This window comes from Ceratotherium simum, chromosome 18 (assembly GCF_057802395.1).
Source record: "Ceratotherium simum simum isolate JZ-2026a chromosome 18, ASM5780239v1, whole genome shotgun sequence".
Taxonomy (NCBI): domain Eukaryota; kingdom Metazoa; phylum Chordata; class Mammalia; order Perissodactyla; family Rhinocerotidae; genus Ceratotherium; species Ceratotherium simum.
In genome coordinates this window covers 57,858,205-57,883,295 of record NC_141917.1, presented here as the reverse complement: position 1 = coordinate 57,883,295, position 25,091 = coordinate 57,858,205, and the positions used below count along the sequence as shown (strand labels likewise).

Genomic DNA, 25,091 nt, shown 5'->3' with positions numbered 1-25,091 from the left:
ATCCCTGGCCTCCATCCACTAGCTGCCAGTACCTTCCCCCTCCCCCAGTGGTGACAACCAAAATGTCTCCAGACATTGCAAGTGTCTCTTGGGGAGCAGAGTGGCCCCCGGTTGAGAACTGCTGGTTTAAATAGTACACCCGGTGCCTGGACCTCGTTAGTGGGTCAGGATGGGGTAGGGGTTCCACTAAGGGTTCATCTTTCTTGCCTTCCCTGCCGGGGCTGGGCGCAGCTGCCAGCATCCCACAGGCTCCCTTGGTACACCTGGGTCCAGGCTCAACTTTCGAGAAGTCCCAGGGGACGCAGGTGTTCGAGAGGCTGGCTGGTCCCCAGGCCCCAATGCCCACTGCCAGGAAACCACAGTTGCTGTGGCTACCACTGAGCTCTCAGGGCAAGGAGCTGGTTGGTTGAGGGGTAGAAGTTCCCGGTGCCTGTAGAGGCCACCAGCCAGGGGCCTTGGCGGGGAGGCCCCTGTCTGAGACCCGCGTCAGCACTAGCAGACCAGGCAGAGCAGTGGGGAGCAGCTGGCTCGACTCCCCAGGGACACTGGAGGTGACAAGGGCTGCAGCTCACCTTAGGGGCCTTAGAGGGTGAGACAGGTGCCCACTCCAGATGGCCCTACCCAGCTGACCTCCCAGGGAGGCTGCCAGGCCACTGGTGTGAGGTTTCTGAAACCCAGACCCTTTCCGGGGGAAGGATTGTCCAGGTGGGTGGGCAGCATGAGCATGGACACCCTCAGCCCTGGCACCCGCCGGCGGCTTCTCCAGGGTCAGGCAGGCCCCTTCCCAGCGCCTCCGTCCAGCAATGTGGCCATCTTCATCAGCTCCACGGTCTCCGGTAAGGAGCAGGGCAGGGCTTGGGGCAAAGAGGCAAGCAGGCACTCTCAGGGAGTGCCAGGGCAATGGGCATGACTCACAGGGTCCTCTAAGAGACCTGGATGTGAATGCAGCCTGGCCAGTGATCCATGTGGTAACTGGTGAGGGGGGGCTTCCCAGACTCTGGGTTTCTTCTTCAATAGGCCAGGCTGAGAGCCTGACTTCATAGAGTTGCTGTGAGTGGCAAATTATATTGCAGCTAAATTTATGATGAACATACTATGCACTAGGCTTAAAAAGTGCCAGACTCTTCCTGCAGCTGCAAGGCCCTGCGAGACTGGATCCTATCTACCTCCCCAACTTGATCTTCTGTGATCCCCTCCTCACCTGTGTGTTGTAGTCACACCAGCCTCCGGCAGGTTCTGGAGCCCTGGAAGCCCCAGGCCCCATAAGCTGTAGTTATTTAAGTTAAGACATGTCTTTGTTTAATGCCTGGCTCCTCTGACCATGCTGTAAGCTCCGTGAGGGCAAACACGACTCAGAGTGGTGTGCTGGCAAATGTTTAGTAACCTGATCTCCAAAAAACAAAAAACCCCCACACACCTGTTTTGTGCTGTCTGCCAGTTTCTGTGGTGTCAACCCTCCCACCCTGGTCGATTTCGAGCTGCTAACAGGACTTCATGAGCACGAGTCAGGCGGAGCTGTGTGGCGGCTCACCATCTGCTCCTATTTCCCTGACACAAAACCCACAGCCACATACAAACTCCAGAGCAGAGCTCACGGTCAAATGTGGTAAAGAATTTGGAAGTGATGAGTTTTGAGTATTTTCGATCTCTGCTTTTACTATAATGTATTCCGTCGTAAGTTCAGATAATTTTTCATAACGATTGTGTTGATAACCAGCTCACAAAATTCCTGAAGATTTAGCAATCAGCTCTCTGAAGGCGGGGCCGGGGGGGGCCGGCTCTGACATACAGGCACACCTCAGAGGTAGAACGGCTTCAGTTCCACACCACTGCTGTAAAGCAGATATCGCGATAAGGCGAGTCACAGGAATTGTTCAGTTTTCTGGTGCATATAAAACTTATGTTTAGGGCCGGCCCCGTGGCTTAGCAGTTAAGTGCGCGTGCTCCACTACTGGCGGCCCGGGTTCGGATCCCAGGCGCACACCCACGCACCGCTCGTCCAGCCATGCTGAGGCCGCGTCCCACACACAGCAACTAGAACGATGTGCAACTATGACATACAACTATCTACTGGGGCTTTGGGGAAAAAAAGGGAAAAAAAGGAGGAGGATTGGCAATAGATGTTAGCTCAGAGCTGGTCTTCCTCAGCAGAAAAAGAGGAGGATTACCATGGATGTTAGCTCAGGGCTGATCTCCCTCACAGGAAAAAAAAAAAAAAATTTATGTTTACACTATCCTGTAGTCTATTAAGTGTGCAATAGCATTATGTCTAAAAATAACACTGTACATACCTTAACTAAAAAGTACTTTATTGCTAAAAAATGTAACCATCATCTGAGCCTTCAGGGAGTCGTAACCTGTGTGCTGGTGGACGGTCTTGTAAAAACACGATATCTGTGATGTGCAATAAAGTGGTGCGGGCCCAAATGAGGTCTGGCTGTACTGCATCGTCTGTGTCGTGCCCTGATGCTCAGCGGTGTCTGGGCAGAAAGTAACTCTCTAGTAGATATTTTCTGGACAAATGTGAATAGCCTGTGGGATTTCCTAGGCAGGCATGGGAAGAGAAAGGGCGGGAGACAGAACTGAGATTGGTGTCAGGTCCTCCCCTGTGCCGGCCTGGGCAGCTTCTCCACGCCAGTGGCTGTGGGAGCCCTTCCACAGACACTAACGTGAGACGCGTGTTCTCTCAACACCCGCATTGTGCTCGGGGCATTTCCCCGCGAGGTTCAGAGGTTCACCGGACATTTACCGAGCACCTGTGCTGAGTGCTGAGAGATCAGCGACGATGGGCTGGCGGAGGCTCTTGACTCTGGGGGACTTGCAGCCCTGCAAAGTGGAGGCATCCCCCATTTTACAGACAGGGAAACTGAGGATAGCCTGACACTTAGCACAAGGCCACACAGTGAAGTCAGAACTGGAGAAGGTCTTAGAATCCAGGTTTTCCCTGGGTCGGGCTGCCAGATTTAGCAAAACCCAAAAACCAAAACCACAACAACAACAAAACCGGGACATCCAGCTTGATTTGCATCTCAGATAAACAACGAATAATCCTTTAGGATAAGTATATCCCAAATAGTGCATGGGACAGGGCACACTTATGCTGACAAATTATACATTGTCTATCTGAAATGAAAACAGGACTGGGTGTATCGGATATGCACATGTATCCAAATAGTGTGTCGAGTGGGACATATGCTAACCAACTATTTGTTGTGTATCTGAAATGTAAATTTATCTAAATATTGCATGGAATGGGATATACTTATGCTACCAAGTTATTCATTGTTTACCTGAAATGCAAATTCAACTGAGCAGCCTGTATTTTGTCTGGCACTCCTAACCTAGGGCGACCAATGATCCTGGTTAGCTGGGACTGAGGGCTCTCCCAGGATGTGGGATTTTTAGTGCTAAAAATCCGGGAAAATCCCAGACAATCCAGGATGGTTGATCTCCCTAGGTTTACCTCATGCCTTTTGTATCTTTTGACTTGCTGTGAAGGGCCCCAGCCTTGGTGGGGGCGAATGAGGCTAACAACAGAGCCGTGGGGCAGGGAAGAGTTCTGGGTTCTTCCGGCTAACGTCGTCCACGCTGTTCCTTGTAGATATGGATGCAGAGAGAGAAGCTCTGCAGAGCACTGCCTGCCCCGAGGTGCAGACCTTGTGCCAGAAGCATGGCCTGACGTTCGAGGTAATCATCCGCCTGCCCCTCACCGCCTCGGTTTCTTCCACCCCGAAATTAGGGGATAAGGGTGTGCCACCTGGGCGGTCACACAGGGCCCTTTGCTCAGAGGGCTCCGCGCTCGGTTTAACGCTTTGCTGTTGAGTCTTGAAATTCACAACGATTTTTGAACAAGGGTCCCACGTTTTCTTTTTGCATTGGGCCCTGCAAATTCTGTAGCTGGTCCTGGTGATGGGCCATGGAGATAAAAGTCCTCTGAAAGGGCAGGTGGAGGGATGGTGGTCACAAGCATTTCAGTTAGCACAGGTGGCGTGGCCCAGTGCGGGGGTGGATGCCTGGGGCCCGTGCCCCTTGGGCATGCCACTTCACCGCCTTTTATTGCTGTTTTCTCCTGCCCTCCTGTCCCTCCCTGCATTGGGGCAGCTTCAGGGCAAATCTAAGAGGGCTGTGGGATATTTGGGGTGTGTGTGAAAGTGGGACATGCCTTTTTCTGCAGCACCAATGGTGTACCTGCAGGGCACAGTCACCAAAGGCCCCAAACGGGGTCTCCTGTGACTCTCACGCTGATCTGGAGGGGGGATGTTGCTGCTGCACGTTTCCATGCAGAAACCAACAAGCATCTTAGGAGTCTCGGCTTCAGTCAAGGCTGCCTCCTTGCCATTTATGACAGCGACTCGTCACACGGAAGCTCCTTGATGATAAGGCGCACCGTCATTTATCTATTACTAAGAAAGAAGCAGAGCTGGGAATGCGACTCTGCTCACTATTGATCATGAGACACAGCCTAGTGGCACTGGCGCTAAAAAGAAAAACATGTGCTGAGTACCATGGTCTGTTTACCCCATGCTGCAGTTCATTGGGAATTTATGTGTCTTTCCCTGTGGGCAAAGGAACCTAGGGAGGCAGGGACTGTTCTGAGCCCCCTTCTGCCCGCCTCCTCGTCTCCGTCTTCGGTGCGGGGCCAGCTCCGCTACTAGAATGGAACTGTTCTGCCCGCCCCCTCCTCAGGCAAGCAGGCGAAAACGGACCATGGGCATGTGGTGGCCAAGCAGACTTTACCACATCCAATTTTAGCCAAACTTTAAACACCCTCCTTTGCAAACAAGTGTGGACATGTCCTTGCTTAAAAAGGAATAGTTTGAAAATGCCCAAGTTCTTTTAAAAAATTTTTAAATGTTGTTTTTAAGTAAACTTCTGATTTCAGAATTTAGATTTAAAAGAAAGTTGTGTGAGGCACAGGCTCCCCTGTGCCCTGCGCCCAGCTTTTCCCCGGTTGTGAACGTCTTACATTCTCAGGGCGCATCCGTCACAACTAAGAAACTGACATCGGTACACTGTTATTAATGACCTCCTGACATTATTCGAATGTCACCAGTGCTTCCACGTGTGTCCTCTCTCTGCTCGAGGACCCCGTCCTCACAGGGAACCCCACTTCGTTCAGTCGTCACGTCTCCCCAGTCTCCTCTGGTCTGGGACGGCTCCTCTGTCTTTCCTGTTGCTCGTGACCTTGGCAGTCTTGGGGAGGACTGGCTGGGCGTCCTGCGGGATGCCCCCGACCTGGGTCTGTCTGATGGTCTTGTCATGATTAGAACGGGCTTATAGGTTTCATTCAAGTTCTTTTATTTATTTATTTATTTTTTGTGAGGAAGGTCAGCCCTGAGCTAACATCCATGCCAATCCTCCTCTTTTTGCTGAGGAAGACTGGCCCTGAGCTAACATCCGTGCCCATCTTCCTCCACTTTATGTGGGACGCCGCCAGAGCATGGCTTGACAAGCGGTGCATCAGTGCGCACCCGGGATCCAAACCGGCGAACCCAAACCTGGGGACCCCGGGCCGCCGCAGCGGAGCACCCACTTAGCCGCCTGCGCCACCAGGCCGGCCCCTGATTCAAGTTCTTTTAATCCAGAAATCCCCCTGGGGAGAGGCCGTCAAACGTTATTGAAAAGAAGTTAATGCCTTTCCCAAAGGGAGTTGAACAAATCACGCCTCCTGCCAGCTGCCTGACAAACCGACGCTTGTAATCTCCAGGTCGTTGATCTGAGGTGGGGTGTTCGCAACACGGAAGCCACTGAGCACATGACCATGGAACTCTGCTTGGAGGAGCTCGACCGGTGTCTGCAAACATCCGTAGGGCCGGCTTTTGTTGTGAGTCTCTCCGGAGGGGTGTTAGCTCTTACTTCTTGTTCCAGCACCAGGGTATGGCCCCTGTTCCCTAGCCAAACCCGCCAATGGAGGGAGCTGGGTGGCATTTCTGCTGTTGTACCCAATCTCCATAATCACAGCACTCATTTTCTGCAGAGCTAGCTGGGACTCAGACATTAGCAGTCGAGTGCAAGTAGCAGGTGAGTTGGAGAGCGAGTGTTGAAGGCCAAAGAGATCTTAGAATTCGCTCTGGGCCTTCTCCCGGCTTTCCCGCCCATCCACTTTATGTCGTGGAACTTTGGGGTCCTGGAAAACCATAGACCAGGTGGAACCCACAGGGTAATGGGAATTTCTTTTTCCCGTGTGCCTCATGGTTTTGGGAGCAGGCTCTGTGGCTCCCTCTGGAGCCTGCCTCAGGAGCAAACTTCCTTCAACCCTAGGCAAGGCCAATTTTTCCACATTACAGTGTCTCTCTCCTTCCCTTGCAGATGCACTCCTTCTGTCACCAAAACAACCCCCAGCTCACATTGAATGGATTGGGCTGTGAGCAAATGACATTCCAGAGTCTCGATTTATTACACCACCAAGTTCCAGATACATCCAAAAACGATGACATTTTGGCTCATCGATCCTAGAGCAGGGTTTAGCAAACTACAGCCTATGGGCGAATCCGGCCCACTGCCTGTTTTTGTAAATAAAGCTTTATTGGCACTCAGCCATGCCCAGTCATTTACGTATTGCCCAGGGCTGCAGCAGAGCTGAGCAGTTGCAACAGAGACTGTATGGCCTGCAAAGCTGAAAATATTGGCTCTCTGGCCCTTAACAGAAAAAGTTTGCCAACCCCTGTCCTAGAATGTAAAGAGGGAAAAAGTCAAGAAAGTGTCTCTGCCCAACACACCTTAATCACAAAGGAGCTTTGAATGGCTCCAAATAAAAAGAAAAACTCTCCGAACCTTTCCTGGAAATAAAGGAGAATGCAGAAGAGGATGGTCCCCATTATAAAAGCTGTTTTCCGGGGAAATAAAAAGAAAAAGCCTGTTTGGCCTTAGAATTGCACTGCCCAATGCAATAGCCACTAACCCATGTGACGATTTAAATTTCAATTAATTAAAATCAAGTGGAGTTCAAATTCCAGTTCCTCAGAGCCAGCCCTAATGGCCTAGTGGTTAAAGTTAGGTGCTGTTATGGCTTTAGCAGCCCAGGTTCGTTTCCCAGTCTCAGAACCACAGCACCCATCTGTCAGTAGCCACGCTGTGGCAGCAGCTCACTTAGAACTAGAAGGACTTACAACCAGAATACACAACCATGCACTGGGGCTTTGGGGAGGAAAAAAAATCCAGTTCCTTAGTTGCACCAGCCACATTGCTATGGCCCAGTAGCCGTGTGTGGCAAGTGGCCACCGTAGTGGACAGCAGGAGTGTCACTTCTAGTGACTTCTACAGCACTTCCAGTGTGGCCTTAGAGCTTAGGCCTCCCTAAGAGAAGCCAGAACCTGGCAGAGTGTGTGAGAAGCTTTCTTTATTGTGTATTAAGTTTTACACATGCAGTCGCGTTGCATTTTCATTCTTTAGCTCCATGCTTTCCTGCGTATGTTGGCACCACTTTCCTTCTTTTTTGAGTTGTTTTGAGCTATAGCTGACATGCAGCACTGCGTGTGTTTCAGGTGCACAGCATGATGACTTGACACATATGTTGTGAAATGATTATCACAATATGTTTAGTTAACATCCATCATTTCATATAAATACAAAAAAGAAAAAGAAGAAAAATGCGTTTTTCCTTGTGATGAGAACATTTAGGATCTACTCTCTCAGCAACTTTCAAATATACCGCACAGCGGTATTCACGTGGTCCCCGCGCTGTGCCTTACATCCCAGGATTTACTTATCTTATACCTGGAAGTTTGTACCTTTTGAAACACTCTGTGCTAATTATCATTGCTTTGAAATACATCCTAATGTTTGGAAGGCTCTATGCTCCTGCTTGCGTATCTCCTTCACAATGTTTTTTCTCCCTTCTAATTTAGTTTTCCAAATGAGCCTGATGATTGATCATTTTGTTGAGTTTCAAAGAAAAAATATTTTAAAGAAAAAGGGGAGATGGAACGAAAAGGAACTCCAGGATGAATTCGATTTTGCAACCCAAATTGCAGGCAGCGAAACGCACAGGCAGCTTCCGGGTGGTGGGGGTCAGAGCACGCTCTCCCAGCCTCCCCAGGCCCCCCGGCCCGGGGGCCTGCGCCTCCTTCCAGAAGGGCTCCTTGGACACCTGCTCCCTCCTCCCACATGCTGCTGTCTTCCCGAACTGGGCATCTCCCCCTGTCGCCCAAGAGTCACAGCATCATTCTCCTTGAGTGGCTCTGGTTGGGGGCCTTTCCACGGAGCTGCGCCGGGGCCCTTGGAGACGCGTCTCTCCAGTAAATAAGTCGTTAGGCAGTGTGGCAGGGACGGTCCCCACGGCACTTCCTTTTAGAGGCTCTCAGTCTCTCGGGCCACCAGCAGCAGCAGCTCCAGCGTCTCCAGAGCTGCTCCTGGTGCCTCCTTATCTCTTTCTTTCCAGCTCTTCCTGGCCCCTTGCACTGGCCCCATAGACAGGAGGGTTTGTACCACCGGTCTCCTTCCTAAGATCTCTGGTCTGTGGTTAGCTGGGTATGCCTTTTCCATGCTCTCTCGCTCCTCCGAGGCTGTTCCTGTGGGGAAGGCCCCCGGACAGTGATGTCCTCTTCAACATCCTGTCATTACAGATTCCATTTATCCAAGTTTCCTGGAGGCCTGCCCTGGAATATTCTGGGAAAACCCAACGAAAAGGAGAAGGGCGATTGCTTCCATTTTATAATGAGGAAACTCAAGACTTTGGGCCCAATATCCTAGGCCTAATTCTCTTGAGTCCCAGTTTGGACCTTCTCCGAGCATATTGGGGCAGAAAGAGGGCCTCCTAGTGTTCTCGGTATTAAGACCAAAATTTAGGGCCTCACTATGCCCTACAAAATCTTGCCCATGGGGACGGCTTTATCTCCCTCCATTGCCCTCTCTTTGTTGGTGCTTCAGCCCGCACTGGCTTTCCTGCACTGGCCGTTTGCCACACTTCCTGCCACAGGGCTTTTGCATATGCTGTCCCCTCTGCCTGCACATGCCTGTAGTTCCTGCCACAGGGCCTTTGCACATGCTATTTCCTCTGCTTGCTAGGCACTCTGCCTGGTGCACTCCTTCTCATGTCTTATTCTGTAGCTCGATCCTCACTTCCTCAGGGGAATTTCCCCGACTCCACAGCTCACCTGTGACCCACTTTACCCTTTCTTTCTAGCACTATGGCAGCTGCACTTTGACATTGGTGCAAATTCTCAGATTGCTGCCTGCCTTTCCTGTTAAGACTCCAAGGTCCAGGAAGGTAGGGACTGAGACTGTTCTGGTTACTCTCTCAGCAGGGCTGTGCTCCCTCCTAAATTTCTCAGGGAGAATCTTTCCTTGTCTCTTCCAGCTTCTGGGGGCCCCAGGCATTCCTTGGCTTGTGGCTGCATCACTCCAGTCTCTGCCTCTGTTGTCATATCATCTTCTTCTCTTCTGCTTGTGTGAAATCTCTCTCTGCCTGTCTCTTGAGATTGCACTTAGGGCCCCCCATATAATCCAGGATAATCTCCCAGCTCAAGATCCTTAATCCCGTCTGCAAAGACCCTTGTATTAGTCAGGGTTCTTCAGAGAAGCAGAACGAGTGTACATATATATATACGGAGAGAGGAGATCCATTACAGGAAGTTGGCTCACCCTGTTATGGAGGCCGAGAAGTCCCACCATCTGCTGTCTGTAGACTGGAGAACCGGGAAAGCTGGTGGTGTAGTTCAGTCTGAGTTCTGAGGCCTGAGAATTGGAGGCCGGGGGGTGGAGGGGGTGCGTTGCTGATGGTGTAAGTCTCGATCTGAGTCTGAACGCCTGAGAATCAGGACGGCTGATGTCCGAGGGCAGGAGAGGATGGATGTCTCAGCATGAGCAGAGAGGGATTGACGCTTCCTCCTCCTCTTGGTTCTGTTCGGGGCCTTTGGTGGATGTGAGGATGCCCACCTGCACTGGGGGGGCCATTCGCTTCGCGCAGTTCACCAATTCAAGTGCTGACCTCTTCCAGAAACACCCTCACTGACCCCCAGAAATCATGTTGGCTAACTATCTGGGCATCCCTTAGCCCGGTCAATCTGACACATAAAATTAACCATCACGACCCTTTTCCATATAAGGTACATTCACAGGGTCCAGGATTGGGACCTGATATCTTTGGGGAGCATTATTCACCTCCCACAGGGGGGTTCTCAAGCAAAAGATTCTGTGATGCTTGCTGCTCAATGGGATTCAGAGCTGACCTGCCTGGTGTCCCGTGTTCTCAGGTGCCTCCACAGGCAGGTGCTCTAAGGCTCTGCCTGTACTTGTTAATGTCACTGTTGCCGTGGCAGTGCCACCAGACTCATTTTTAGGGGCTCAGCATGCCTCACCGAGGGTCACAGGGCTAAGCGCCCAAGCTGACATTTGAACCTGCGCCCATCTCCACCCCTCTCTCTGCCAGGCCCTCGTAGGTGACCAGTACGGCCCCTGTCTGGTCCCCACGCTGATCGAGGAGAAGGAGTGGGAGGCACTGAAGGCTCAGCTGACCGCCAGGCCACGTGACCTGGAGCTGGTGGCCCGACGCTTCTGGAGGGACGAGAACTCCATGCCTCCGACCTACCTGCTGCAGGGCCCAGGCTCCGGGGAGGCCCGCGGGCCGGAGGAGGCCACCCTGACCTCGGTGCTGCGCTCGGGAGCCCAGGAGGCCCGGAGGCTGGGCCTCATCACTCTGGAGCAGTGGCATCGCTACCACCGGTCAGGTGAGGCTGCCAGCTGTCCCCTCGGTGCCCCCGCCTGCCCCCCCGTTCAAAATACACGTCACGTTTTGTCCAAGTGCCACAATCTGCGTTTCTGTAAATGCCAAGCCCATCTGGCTCCCAGACCCCAGTTCCAAAGGTCATGTAACTGACCCAAGAGAGTTCAGCCACATCCCAGTTAATTCTCCTTCTCCTAGGACCCTCCTCTCCTCCCCCAGCTCCTTCCTCCCTTCTCGCAGGGAGGCTCCCGGCTCTGGGGGAAGTGCTCTAGGATGACCACCTTCCCAGGTCGCCTGGGACGCTTAGGGCTAAATCCAGACAGTCCCAGGAACATTGGAGCAGTGGGTCACTGTGTGTTAGCCAAAGATCCAGCCCCTGCCGAGGGGTCCGAGCCGTCTGGCCTCACCGCGCCTGCCTCAGAGGTGGAAACTGAGGCACAGGAAGGCGTCTCCTTTGCCCAAGGGGCAGATCAGGGGTTGGACCCTGTGACTGTCTGAGTCTGTCACCCAGCTCTCAGCCAGACCCTTCCCTCTCACCTCTGCTGTGGCCTCTGCCCTTCCAGCCTCCACACCCGCCGCCGGGAAGAGTTTTCTAAAGATGCCGCGGGCCCGGTCGTTCCCACTGCCGCTGCTGCGGGACTCAGGTTCCTCTTGTTGTGTGTGGGCTATAACCCTCCGGGTTACGGGGCTTGTCCGCCAGTTTGTACCACCAGAGTGTTAAATAGATGAATTCACATCACCAGAACTATGGATACATGAATTTACGGTACTAAAAATATTAAATATATGGATTCATATGATCAACATATTAAATAAGTGGATTTACATTATGACCATATGAAATATATTGATTTATTTAAAGATACTGAACGTAGTAATTTATATTAATAGTATTTTAATTTTATTAAAACATATTGATTATGTATTACCTATTTTATGTATTATATATTAATATATTATACAGCCATACCTCGTTTTATTTCGTGTCGCTTTGTTGTGCGTCACAGACATCGTGTTTTTACAAGACCCTCCACTAGCACAAAGATTACAACTCACTGAAGGCTCAGATGATGGTTGGTATTTTTTAACAATAAAGTGTTTTTTGATTAAGGTGTGTACATTGTTTTCTAGACATAATGCTATTGCACACTCAATAGACTACAGGATGGTGTCAGCATAACTTTTACGTGCCCTGGGAAACCAGAAGGTTCATGTGCCTCACTTTATTGCGATATTTGCTTTATTGCAGTGGTCTGGAACCGAACCTGCAATGTCTCCGAAGTGTGACTGTATATATATTAGTTCTAGTAATGACATATAAATTTTTAAAAATAAAGTTTTTCTTTGGGGATACTTTTAGGTTAGTAGGAAAGTTACAATGTTATAAAGCTACAAAGATAGGTCAGCGTTCCCGAATGTTCTTCACCCAGCTTCCCCTAATGCTAACATCTTATGTGACCACAGGACATTTGCCAGAACTAAGAAATTAACATCAGTACTTAACATTGGTGCATGATGGTTAAGTGGACTCCAGATTGTATTCAGAGCCCCTCAGTCCCCGTCAGTGTCCTTCTGTCCCAGGACCCCGTCCAGGACCCTGTCCAGGACCAACGTTGTGTCTAGTCGCCACGTCTCCTTAGACTCCTCTGGTTGGCGACAGTTTCTCAGGCTCTCCTTGTTTTTCATGACTTTGACCATTTTTAGGCGTGCTGGCCAGGTCTTTTGTGGAATGTCCCTCAATCTGGGCGTGGCAGGTGCTTTCTCGTGATTAGACTGGGGTTGTAGGTTTCTGGGAGGAAGGCCGTCGTGGCGGGGGTACCTGATGCCCACCTGGCATCGCAGGTGCCGCCACCTCCATGCTTTGGTTGGGCCCAGGAGCGCCATGTCCATTTGGAACACATTGTTTTCGTGAATCATGTTAATGGCTACTGTGTATTGAGCACTTACTATGTCACTATTGCTTGCTCTATGACACGAAGCCAAACATGCCAATGGCTTTCATAGACATGTCTGCCACTGGGGCCGTCATCAGCGTCTGGGGTCTGTGCTTTGGGGTGGGCCTGGGTTTGCAGCTCAGCCTTGCCCTTTCCAGCTGTACTGACTTCTGGCAGGCTCAGGGCCTGTTTCCATGTCTGTAGAAGGGAACTGGTCAGAGATTCCCATCACGGAGTCATCGTGGGGATACAAAGGGTCTTGTCCCCCCATGACCTCATCTGAGCTCTACGCAGCAATAGCAACCAAGCCCATTAAGAAGTCCCACTTGAAAAAACAAACAGAAACTCCTTGAAACCAGCGGAAAGCACGAATGGGTGCTGAGTTCAGGAGCCTGCCAGTGTTGGCAATATCGGAGCATGTTATTTTCCAGGCACCTTGTTTGGCTTTCATTCTTTAAAACTTGGTATTTTGAAATGGAGAGTCACAGGAATTTGCAAAAACAATGGTAGGAAGAGGTTTTGTGTGTCCTTCACTCAATTTCTCCGGAAGGTAACATCTTGCACACCGGAGGACAATGTTACCACTGAGAAGTGGACATTGTCACAATGCAGAGGGAGCAGCACTTCACAGGCACACGTGTGTGTATGTGTGTGTGTGCTGCACACACGTGTGTATTTCACTCTATGCAGTTTTGTCACCTGTGTAGTGTCCAGGAGCCACCACCACCGTGCAGGACTGGTCCCTCACCGTGCTACCCCCTCGAGCTGCCTCTCTAGAGCCACCCTCCCCCCGACAGCCCCAGCCCCTGGCAACCACGGATCCGTCTCCATCCCTGTAACTTTGTCATTTCGACAATGTTATAGAAGATGGAGTCACACGGTGTGTCACCGTCTGAGATTGGCTTTGTGCCTTCAGCACAATGCTCAGCTTTTCACAAGCGTTATTTCATAGAAGATCCTGACAACAGCTCCGTCAAGGTTGGGCTGGTCCACCCATTTACAGGGGAGGAAACAGACCCAGAGAGGTGCAGTGATTGCCCAAGATCACCCAGCCTGCAGACAGCAGAGCAGATGGTCTTGGATGGGTTCCTGCCAAAATGTGTCCAAGAAGGATCTTATTTTAGGACTGTTAGTTGCCTGCATCTCTGACCTCCATTCACGGAGTGGGGGTGTGGGGTCACTCCAAGGAAGACTTTTGAGTGGCTCTTCTCTTTGGTTCTGAGACTGAGTCCTGTCTCCAAGGGCCTGACTTGCTTAGCTGCAGAGAACTGGGAGCTTCTGCTGAGCCCAGGCAGCTTCAAAAACAACTCCTCAGGTCTGATTGCTATTTCAAAATAAAAGCCTCCAAGGAGAAGTCAGTTTGGGCCCTTGATTCTGGAAAATATGGGTCCTCAGGGCAGCTGCTGCATGCTCTGGGACAGGGGTCAGCAAACTATGGCCCACAGGCCAAATCCGGCCCACTGCTTGTTTTTGTAAATAAAGTTTTATTGGAACACACTCAAGTGCATTAGTTTGCGTATTGTCTGTGGTTATGCCAGGTGACTCTGGTGCATGTTAAGCTCGAGAACCAACGCACTCACTCCCTGAATGTGTCTCCCAAGCATCCCCCCTCTGGTCAGCTGATGACACAATGATGACCACACTCTCTTCCCATCTCCTCCACTTTTGCAGTCATCGAGTGGGAGATAGAACGGGGCCTGCTGAGCTCCGTGGATGGGGGCCAGGGGGCCACTGTCTTCCTGAGAGAGATCCAAGACCTCAACAAACACATCCTGGAAGACTGTACCCTCAAGATGGTGGACCGGCGCGCAGATGGCTGCCTGGACACAGACGCCCAGCACCTTCTCAGCAGCCTCAAGGGGCGCATTGCCGACACACAGCCTGAAGTCCTCAAGGCCCACCACCTGCCCTGGAGCCGCGACCTGGTGAACCCCAAAAACAAGGCTCATGCCCGGTACCTGAAGGAGCTGGGCGAACAGTTTGTGGCCAGGGCTAACCACCAGGTCCTCGAACGCCTCCAGGAGCTGGAGGCGGGCAGGCAGGAGTTGGCGTGGCTCTACCAGGAGATCCGCCACCACCTGGGGCTGAGCACCGAGGCCACCCGGACCTTCTGTGGGCGCCAGGAGCTCCTGACCCGGCTAGGACAGCGGCTGCGGCAGAGCGACGGCCACCCCCACACGGCCCTGGTGCTTTTTGGAGCCCCAGGCATCGGGAAGACGGCTCTGATGTGCCAGCTGGCCCAGCAAATGCCGGGGCTGCTTGGCCGCAAGACAGTGACCGTCCTGCGGCTGCTGGGGACATCACAGTTGAGCTCTGATGCCCACGGCCTGCTCCAGAGCATCTGCCTCCAGGTGTGCCTGGCCTATGGGCTGCCCCTGCCCCCTGCCCAGGTCCTGGAGGCCCACTCCAGGGTGGTCCAGTTCTTCCACACCCTCCTCCACACCATCTCCAGCCGAAACTTCGAGTCGCTCGTGATCCTGCTGGATTCTGTGGATGACATGCACTCTGTCCACCGTGCTCGGAGGGTGCCCTGGCTGCCTCCTAACTGCCCCCCCAGGGTCCACCTCGTCTTCTCCGCCTGCTCAGGGCAGCAGGGGGTTTTACACACCATGCGGCAGATGCTCCCAGACCCGGAGGCCTACTGGGAGGTGAAAGCCCTCTCTGGAAACCACGGGCAGGAGATGGTCCGGCTCCTGCTGGCAGCCTCCAGGAGGACCCTGAGCCCGGCACAGAGGGACCTGCTCTGGGCCAGCCTCCCGGAGTGTGGGCACCCGGGGCGGCTGAGGCTGGCCTTCGAGGAGGCCAGGAAATGGGCGTCGTTCACCGTGCCCACGCCTCTGGCCTCCACGGCTAAGGAAGCAGTGCGGCAGCTGTGTGCCCGCCTGGAGCAGACGCACGGGCAGCTCCTGGTGGCCCATGTGCTGGGCTACATCGTGTCTTCCCGGTGAGTCTCTGCGTTTTCACTCTTTTTTATTTATTTTTTTAGTGTGAGGAGATCAGCTCTGTGCTAACATCTGCCAATCCTTCTCTTTTTTTGCTGAGGAAGACGGCCCTGGGCTAACATCCATGCCCATCTTCCTCCACTTTATATGGGACGCTGCCACAGCATGGCTTGACAAGCAGTGCGTAGGTGCGCGTCCGGGATCCGAACCAGCGAACCCGGGGCCGCCACAGCGGAGCGCGAGCACTTAACCGCTTGTGCCACCCGGCTGGCCCCTTCACTCTTTTTTAAACTGAGATAGAACACATGCATTCGTCTCCTGGGGCTGCTGTAACAAGTCACAGACTGGGGGGCTTAAACAACAGGAGCTTATCCTCCCGCGGTTCTGGAAGCCATAAGTCTGAGATCAAGGCGTCAGCAGGGCCGGGGTCCCTCTCAAGGCAGTAGGGGAGGATCTGTTCTAGGCCTTTCCCTTAGTTTCTGGTGTTGCCAACAACCTTTGGCGTTCTGTGGCTTGTGGATGCATCCCTCCAATGTCTGCTTCCAGCGTCTGGTGGCTGCTCCCTGTGAGTCTCTCTGTCGGACTTTCCTTTGGTTGTGAGGACCCTGCTCATTGGATTAGGCCCACCCTGATCCAGTATGGCCTCGTCTTAACTGGATTAATTCCCCAAAGTCTGCTTTCAAATAAGATCACAGTCACAGCTTCCAGGTGGGCGTGAATTTGGGGGGACACTATTCAACCCCGTACGAGTCATGTAACATAAAATGCATCATTTTAAAGTGGACAGTTCAGTAACGTTTAGTACACTCACAGTGTTGTGCAACCACTACTCCAGAACATTCTATCACCCCAACAGGAAACTCTGTCCCCATGAGCAGTCACTCCCCATCCCCCTCCCCCAGACCCTGGCACCTACTAATCTGCTTTCCGTCTCTATGGATTTGCCTATGGTATTCCTTTTATAAAATTTTTACTTTGAAATAATTTGAAATTTATAGACTAGTGGAAGAACTCCCATAGTGCAAAATATGCCAGGAATTCCCAGACACCAGGGGTCCTCAGCCTTGGCACTACTGACGTTTGAGGCAGAATCATTCTTTGCTGTGGGGGCCGCCCTGTGCACGTAGGACGCTGAGCGCATCCACCCACTACATTTTAATAGGACCCCCAGCTGTGACAACCAGAGATGTCTGGGACATTGCCAAGTGTCCCCTGAAGGCAGAATAGGCCTTAGTTGAGAACCGCTGCCTTACGCCCCTCTCCAGAATCACCGATTTGCCACATAGCTCTGTCTCTCCCTTTTTCCGTCCCTTTTCTATCTTTTCCTTCCTCCCTCCCCTCTTCCTCCCTTCCTTCCTTCCTGCCTTCCTTCTATTTTTCTTTCTATCTATCTATCTATCTATCTATCTATCTATCTATCTATGACTCTCTGAATCTATCTATAAATCTATCTATCCATCCCTCTTTCTTTGTATTCTTCTATCTTTCTATTTTTTTCTGTCTCTCTCTCTGTCTGTGTACACACACACACACACACACACACACAAACACACATACAGACACCATTTTTCCCTGAACCATTTGAGAATTCATTACAGGCATCATTCCCCTTTACCCTTAAAGTCCTCACATATTTCCTAAGAGCAGTCAGAACCCCACATCTCCACAGGACAATCATAACACTTGGGAAATGTAACACAGATGCAATAATATTATTTAATGCACAGTTTATAGTCAAAATTTGCCAATTATCTCAAAAATGTCCTTCATAGCTGTGTCTCTTCCCCACCCCTGACTTTGCCCCCAATCCAGGATCGCATGTTGCATTTAATTGTCAAATATCTTTGGTTTCCTTTAATCTGGAACATTCCGCCATCTGTCTATGTCCTCTTGAAGAGTACAGGCCGGTTATTTTGTACATCAGCACTCCTCAACCCTCAATGGGTAGACGTATCTTGGGTCTTGTTTAGAATAAAGACTGAGTCAGCAGGTCTGGGGTAGGGCCTGGGAACCTGTGTTTCTCCCAAGCTCCCTGGTGATACTGATGCTGATGCTGATGCTGCTGGTTCAGGGACCACACCTCAGGGGAGGTGGGAGACTGTGGTGTCTCTCCCTCTGGGCTGGTCTGGTGTTTCCTCATGATTACGCCCAGTTTAAATTTGAGTGATGCTCGGCCCTTCTTGGGCATGGATGTTTTTCCCACTGTAAATTTGCAGTGTTCCCCTTTGTAATTAATATGCAATGTGGGGAGAGCTCAGAAAAATCATTTTAAAGCAAACTTCTCTGAAGAATTGACTGCAAGTACGCGTCTATATGTAATTCCAGGCTTGTAGCATGGGAATCAGCAAAAAGCAGTTAAGAAAATCCAATTCCAATGTGTTTATAGAGTTTAAAGGAATGAATGCTTAAATGTGATTGCTCAGCCCAGAGCAAGTCTCAGGGCTACACAGTCTAATAAACTCTGGTCATGAAGGTTAGGCGTGATTGCTTGGAGATGCCAGGTGTGGATGGCGAGTCAGAAATAATGAGCAGGAGAGAGGAGTGTGTTCATCAGATGTGCACAGCAGCCAAGCCATCCTCCCCCAGGAGGTTGGGATGCAGGCTAATTAGCAGACACACCAAACAACAGAGCTTTGCCTTAATGCAAACGGCCATGGGGGCAGCTCAGAGAACCCAGGGCCACCCCACAGCCAACTCCAGCGGGGCCCGATTTCATGTCGTACCCCAGGTTTTGCGACTGATACCCCTTGAATGGGGGCCTGGCCCAGACTCTACAAGAGAACAAAGACAGACCGGGAATGTTCCAGAATAAAGGGGTGGGCCATCAGGCCACTCTGATGGTGTCCACGCGGGGGAAGCAGAGTTGTCGTGGAAACCAGCAAGCCACGGCAATCAGGGCAGTTTCTCACCCCTCTTGCTCCGGGTCTTCTCCGTGCAGCAGCTTCTGTTCTGGAGGCTCCTGTGTCCCCTTGGGAACCTCAGCTTGCCGCAAGCCTTCGTTGACATTATGAGCTCCCATTTGGGGGACCTGGCACCATCTTACTGGCTCATTCTTGAGTCCTGATTCCAAAATCCAAGGAAACAGAAAACAATTGGCCTTCTTGGCCCCATGTCTGGTCCAATTAGTAAAGCCGAGCGCCTCACGGGGTGTAGGACTGGCCGTCCTCCAGGGACTGGCAGAGAAGGCGGTTTATGGAAGGTGGCTGTAGGGGAGGTGATTTCGGTACCTCCAGGTCCATGAAAGTATGTTAGGTTTACACACGGAGTCAGCGTGGCATGGTGGCCGAGAGCCTGGCTCTCAGTGCAGATCTGAGTTCTGCTAGGCCAGTGGTTCTCGCCTGGGGAGACTTTGCACCCCCCAGGGAACACTTGACAATGGGGACAGTTTTGGTTGTCATGACTGGGGATGGGATGCTACTGGCATCTAGTGGGTGGTGGCCAGGGATAATGTTCAACACCCTACAGTGTACTGGACGGCCTCCCACAGAGGATGATGGCGCCCCAGATGTCGGTAGTGCAGCGGGTGAGAAACCTGCTTTAGTATGAGAGACCGTGTCTCTCTTTCCCTATCTACCTATCTGTCTAGCTATAATCTATCATATCTGTTTATCCATCCATCCATCCATCCATCCATCCATCCCTCTATCTCTCTATCTCTCTATCCATCCATCCATCCATCCATCATCTATAATATCTATTATCTATTTATCTATCTATCATCTATCATGCGACTGACATCTAGTGGGTGGAGGACAGGGATGCTGCTGAACATCCTATAGTGCACAGGACAGTCTCCCCCACAAAGAATGACCCAACCCCCAATGTGGACAGCACAAGGGGGAGAATCGCTACTTTCAGCAGGCATATCTTCCTGGAGCCTCCTCTGTTCAGGGGGGATGACAGGGAGAGCATCCATTCCGTAGAGCTGCTGGAAGGCATAACGAGATCATGCTCGCCTGGCCTGGGATAAGAACTCAGTGAGGGGAACTAGTTTGTATTATTCTTAGCACTCAACAGTTTTGATGTTGGCAGATGAGGAAACTGAGGCAAAGAGAATATACTTTCCTGGCCAGGGTCCCTCAGCCAAGATCAAACGCAGGGTCGTGTGACTACACGCACAGCTGGTCCCACAGTGCAGGCAAGGCTGGTCCCCTGGCGGGGGGGCAGGTTAGGCAAAGGGATGTCTTTAGGGATTGAGAAGGGCTCTCAACCTAGGGGTTTGGCTAAGACCACGGGCACGTCCCCTAGTCTCTCTTTGACACTGTCCAGTAGAACATTTGCACTGGAGCCGTGCTCGTATCTCATTGTCCAGTGTGGCAACCACGAGCCACATGTGGCTATTGAACATTCGAAAGGTGGCTCACGCAACCCAGAAAATGGATTTTAAATTTTATTAATTTTTAAGTTTACCTTTAAATGGCCAAATGTGGCTGGTGGCCATTGTATTGGACATCATAGCTCTAGACGCTGCGAGACACGATGTCTTCAAGAGCAGGAATGGAATTGAATTCAGGGACGTGAATACACAAATCTCAGTTTTTCCATCTGACAAATGGGGGAACGCTTTCTGCCCTGCCTCCCCACCTCCAAGTGAGTTTGGAGATTCAGCCACAAACATGGATAAGGAGGTGCAAAGAGGACCGGGTCCTAAGACCGCGGTCCGCAGATTTCAGCAGCGCAGGAAAATGGTGCCCGCCCAGTGATCGCGTACAGGTCTTCATCTGCTCTTGTACCCCTTCTGAGTCTCCTGCTCCCTGATGTAGGCTCCTACTGTTGAAACCTAGATGGACGAGGTTGGGGCATGCCCCCAGGCAGGAGGTTGTCAGTGTTGAGTGCAGATGGTATGACATTGTATGATCCCATTTATATGAAATGTCCAGAATAGGCAAATCCGCAGAGACGGAAAGTAGAGTGTTGATTGCCAGGGGTGGGGGTGACGGGGGGAGGTATGTGTTCCATACATGTCGGTAGCTCATGACTTTGTCTAGCAGGACTCTTGCTCCCAAATCTGCTCCCATCCAGGGTTCCTAGTCTTAGTAATTGGGTCACTGTCTGCATAGCCAAGAGTCATTCCCGTTTCTTCTCCTTCCACGTCCCTCCTCCCTCCATAATCAGCAAGTCCTCTTGGCTCTGACTCTGAAACATCCTCAACCAACCATTCTTTCCAATTCGACTGCCCCCAGCTCCTCCTAAGCCATCCCTGTCTCCCACCTGAACAACTGCCCTCCCACTCACTTGTCTCCATGTCTCTGCCTGTGTCCCCCAACAAGCCCCTTGCCTAGAGAGACAAAAACAATATTTTAAGTAAACTTTTTATTTGGGAATGATTTTAGATTTATAGAGGAGATGAAGTGTCATATAGAGAGTTCTCACAGACTGTTCCCCTAGCTTCTCCTGATGTTAACATCTGACATAACCACAGCATTGCTACCAAAACCAGAATATTGACACTGGTACATGACTATGAACTCAACTCCAGACTTTATTTGGATTTCACCAGTTTTTCTATTAACGTCATTTTTCTGGTCCTGGAGCCAATTCAGGATTCCTGATTGCATTTAGCAGGAGCAAGATTAATTGATGTAAAATTTGCATAACGTAAAATTAAAAAATTTAAAGTGTACAGTTCAGTGGCATGTAGCACATTCACAATGTTGTGCAACCACCACCTCTGTCTAGTTCCAGAACATTTTATCACTCCTGAAAGGAGACCCCATCCCCATTAGCAGTCACTCCCCATCCCCCTCCCCTAGCCCCTGGCAACCATTAATCTACCTTCTGGCTTATGGATCCTGCTCTGGACATTTCATATAAATGGAATCATACACCCTGTGGTCTCTTGTGACTGATTTCTTTCACTCAGAATAGTGTTTTCAAGGTTATCGGTGTTGTAGTGTGTCAGTACTTTGTTCCTTTTATATGCCCAAATAATATTCCATTGTATGGATACACCACTGTCGTGGTCCATTCAGCCTGCTATAACAAAAATACCCTAGACTGGGTGGCTTATAAACAATTGATTTCTCACAGTTCTGGAGGCTGGGAAGTCCAAGATCAAAGCGCCAGCAGATTTGGTGTCTGGCGAGGACTTCCTAGTTCATAGATGGCATCTTCTCACTGTGTCCTCACATGGCAGAAGGGACAAGGGAGCTCTCTGGGGTCCCTTTTATAAGGGCACTAATCCCATCATAGGGGCTCCACCCTCATGACCTCATCACCTCCCAAAGCCCCCCCACCGACACCATCACATTAGGGGTTCGGATTTCTACACATGAATGTTGGGGAGACACAGATATTCAGTCCATAGCAGCCACAGTGTGTTTATCCATTCGCGTGTGGATGGACACTTGGGTTGTTTCCATCTTTTGGCTGCTGTGAATAGTGCTGCTGTGAATGTGCCTGTACAAGGTTTGGGGTAAATACCTGTCGGGAGTGAGAATTTAAAATCATAAATCAGATTGAATTTCTGCCCTAATTAAACCGTTCCAGTGACTTCCCATTGCTTTTAGGAAAGTATCCAAACTGCTTTCCAAGGCCTGTGGGATCTGGCTGCCTCCCATCATCCTGCTTGGAGCCCCCTCACCCCAGATCTTCTCATGCTGGCTCCTTCATCTCCCGCCCAATCGCAGCTCCAATGGCACCTTCTCAGAGGGACCCACCCACTCTGGGAAGCAAATCTTCCTCCTGTCCCTCATCTTGTCACTCTATTTCACATGACTTTGTTTATCTTCTTCCTTACAATTGGTGTTACCCAACCTCTTTGTGGTTTTTTCCTACTTGGCTCTCTGCACTAGACGACAAGCTTCCTGGGTACCTAGATCTCTGTCCTCCGGGGTTCAGCACAATGCCTCCCACAGAGATGACACTCCATGAGGAGTGGTCGAGCAAACGTGCCAACGCTTTATTGATGAGCCAGTGACCTTTGAGGACATGGTTTTCTGCTTCTCTGAGAACGAATGGACTGGATGGCCCCTGCCCAGAGGGCCCTGTACAGGGACGTGACGCTGGAGAATTCTGGAGCTGTGGCTTCTCTGTGATAGCCATTTTGAAAGCCTGCTGGGATGTCCCATCTTGATCCAGTGGACAAGCCATCCAATCTGAAATTGCAAGGAGAGGATCAAGCCTGAGTTGTCCTGAGGGTGGGCCAAAGAGTGAGAAAGAAGATTCTGTTCTGAAGGAGGAAATTTTTGAGGAGGCACAGGAACACACAGTGGGACATCAAAGGGACCTCAGTGGTGTGGCTCCCAGTAATTCCGGTTTGGAAAAATCTGTCAAGGGGAGAAAAGCAGGTTGGGGAGATGGCCTGGCTGTCTTACGCCCCAGTGGGGGAAGTGTGGAGAACACCACCAATGATATTATAGGAGTTGTCACAGCTGGGATGATCTCAGCAGAAGAGGTGTCAGAGAACACTGATGTCAATACCCACCTTGTTGTACACCAGAAAATTCTAAGTGAGCAGGTCTTCTGTGATGTGAACAATGGGGCAAGAGTTTTGATTAAAATGAAGACCTCGATCAACATCAGAGAATTAAAAAAACACACACACATGAGGTATTTGCACTCTGAGGTGTGTCAACTTAAAAAGCAAATTCTCCTGTTATTTTACCCTCAAAATGAGTTTATTCAGGAAAAGCCAAAAGAATTGCAATTCGGGATGTGCATGCTATAGCAAACCATAGGAAAATCTAACAAACAAGGAAGGGGGAGCTGCTTTTATAGAGAAAAAGGGGGAGTAGAGAGGGGCTGTTCTAAAGGAAAATCCATTGGGAGAAGTAACAGTTCAGGACTGAGCAGCTTCTCATTGGCTGAGCTGCGGCGTTTCTCATTGGCTGAGCTGCGGCGTTTCTCATTGGCTGAGCTGTGGCGTTTCTCATTGGCTGAGGAGAGAAATCTTCCTTCAGTAGAAAAGTAGTTTTACTTCCCGTCCAAGATGGAAGCGTCCTCTCTTGCTGTTTGGTGTAATTGATGATGTGTGATGGGGGTGAGAGCGCCTCCTACAGGCCTTCCCAACCCAGTTTAGTTAAGGTTTGTTTTATTAATTCCCACGGGTGCAAACAGAAGCCAGCCTCCCTCTCTCCCCTTCTCTGAAATGAACTCTGGTTCTCTACCCCTAATGAAATTTGCAGGCGGATCCCTCAGTTTTTCTAGTCTGGTGCTCACAGGTATTAGGAAGTCCGTTCCAGGCCAGCACTGAAACTTCAAGTGCTCATCCTATTTAAAGGCACTTCTTTTCTATCCCTCAGCCCTTTCCCAGGCCAGGAAACATGAGGTGGGCAGGGGTGGGCACCGTTGGTTTCTGCATTATTTTCCTAAGTTATCTCCTTTCTCCCTCTCTATGCTGCCTGACTCACCTGAGGTTGGGGAGGGGCTGGTTCATGGTTCCGTAGGAGTGTGTGCAGGAGGAAAGATCAGGAAAGGTCTTACTTGATGGGCACAGCTGTAACTGGGTGTTGGTACCCGCTGGGCACCATCCAAATGCAGATCCTCATAGGGAACCTGTTACCGAACACAAACACAGGTTCCTTTACCCGGCTTACAACACAAGTCAATCACCGAAACGTCAGGCTTGCAGCAAGGAAAGAGGTTTATTGTGGAAAGGCAGCCAGACGAGGAGATGGGAGTTAAAACTCAGATCCACCTCCTGGAAGGGAACAAGGTAGGGGTTTGTATCTGGGGTTTTAGGTAGGGGAGGGGAAGCATGTGGCCCTGCTGGTTGGTGCCTTCAGCCTGTGTTTGATCTTGAAGACTGAATCTGTTTTTCTTTGACCGTCTGGACTTTTCTGGTTAGTTTTCATCCTCAGCCTGTGTTTGGCCTTGTAAGGCTGAATCTCCTTCCTTCTTGAACATCTGGACCTTGACTTCTTGGGAAAAACCACTCAGACAGAAAGATCTGGTTAGTTTTAGTTGAGTATGCACAGCTGCAGTTAGCAGAGCTTATCTCAAATTTTTTTCTCTAACCCAGGGAAGATTTTAACCCTTTCATCCTCAGTTTCAAGCCCTTTGGTGCCATGCAGCTGGCCACGTCTCTGCCCCCCTTGGCATCTGCGTCCTCCAAATTCAGGAGACACAGTTGTGTTCCAGTGCCCCATCCTTCCTCCCCACAGGCACGGGCTCTCAGAGGCAGAGCTGAAGGACATCCTGTCCTTGGATGACGAGGTCCTGCAGGCCGTGTACCGGGACTGGACCCCACCCAGCAAGGAGCTGCTGCGTTTCCCACCCCTGCTGTGGGTGAGGCTTCGTCGAGATCTGGGCGCCTGCTTGGCCAGGCGGCCGGTGGACGGCTTCACTCTCCTGGCCGTTGCCCACAGGTAGGTCCAGCGTGACAGTGACACTGTCAGGGCGCCCAAGAATGAGGACTCACTGATTGGACTCCTCCTTGTTCCAAATCCTTCTTCGCTCCCCATCCCCATGGAATCAAGTCCACTTAGCATGGCATTCAAGGATCTCCATGCCACTAGCCTTAACACAACTAACTTGTTTTTTAAATTGAGGATAAATTCACATAACATAAAATTCATCATTTTAAAGTGTACAATTCAATGGCATTTAGCA

The 25,091-nt window shown here is 50.9% G+C and overlaps 1 protein-coding gene across 1 annotated transcript in view; it reads left to right on the top strand.

Moving 5' to 3' along the window:
* Positions 1-718: 718 nt before the first annotated feature.
* The window catches only part of NWD1 (NACHT and WD repeat domain containing 1), a 65,584-nt gene continuing 41,211 nt past the window's right edge, over positions 719-25,091 (top strand). Inside the window, exons 1-6 of the mRNA XM_004422992.3 lie at positions 719-836; positions 3,602-3,687; positions 5,708-5,824; positions 10,370-10,667; positions 14,269-15,541; positions 24,644-24,847. Of these exons, the coding sequence (XP_004423049.2) occupies positions 719-836; positions 3,602-3,687; positions 5,708-5,824; positions 10,370-10,667; positions 14,269-15,541; positions 24,644-24,847 (2,096 nt within the window). The remainder of the gene's footprint in view (positions 837-3,601; positions 3,688-5,707; positions 5,825-10,369; positions 10,668-14,268; positions 15,542-24,643; positions 24,848-25,091) is intronic.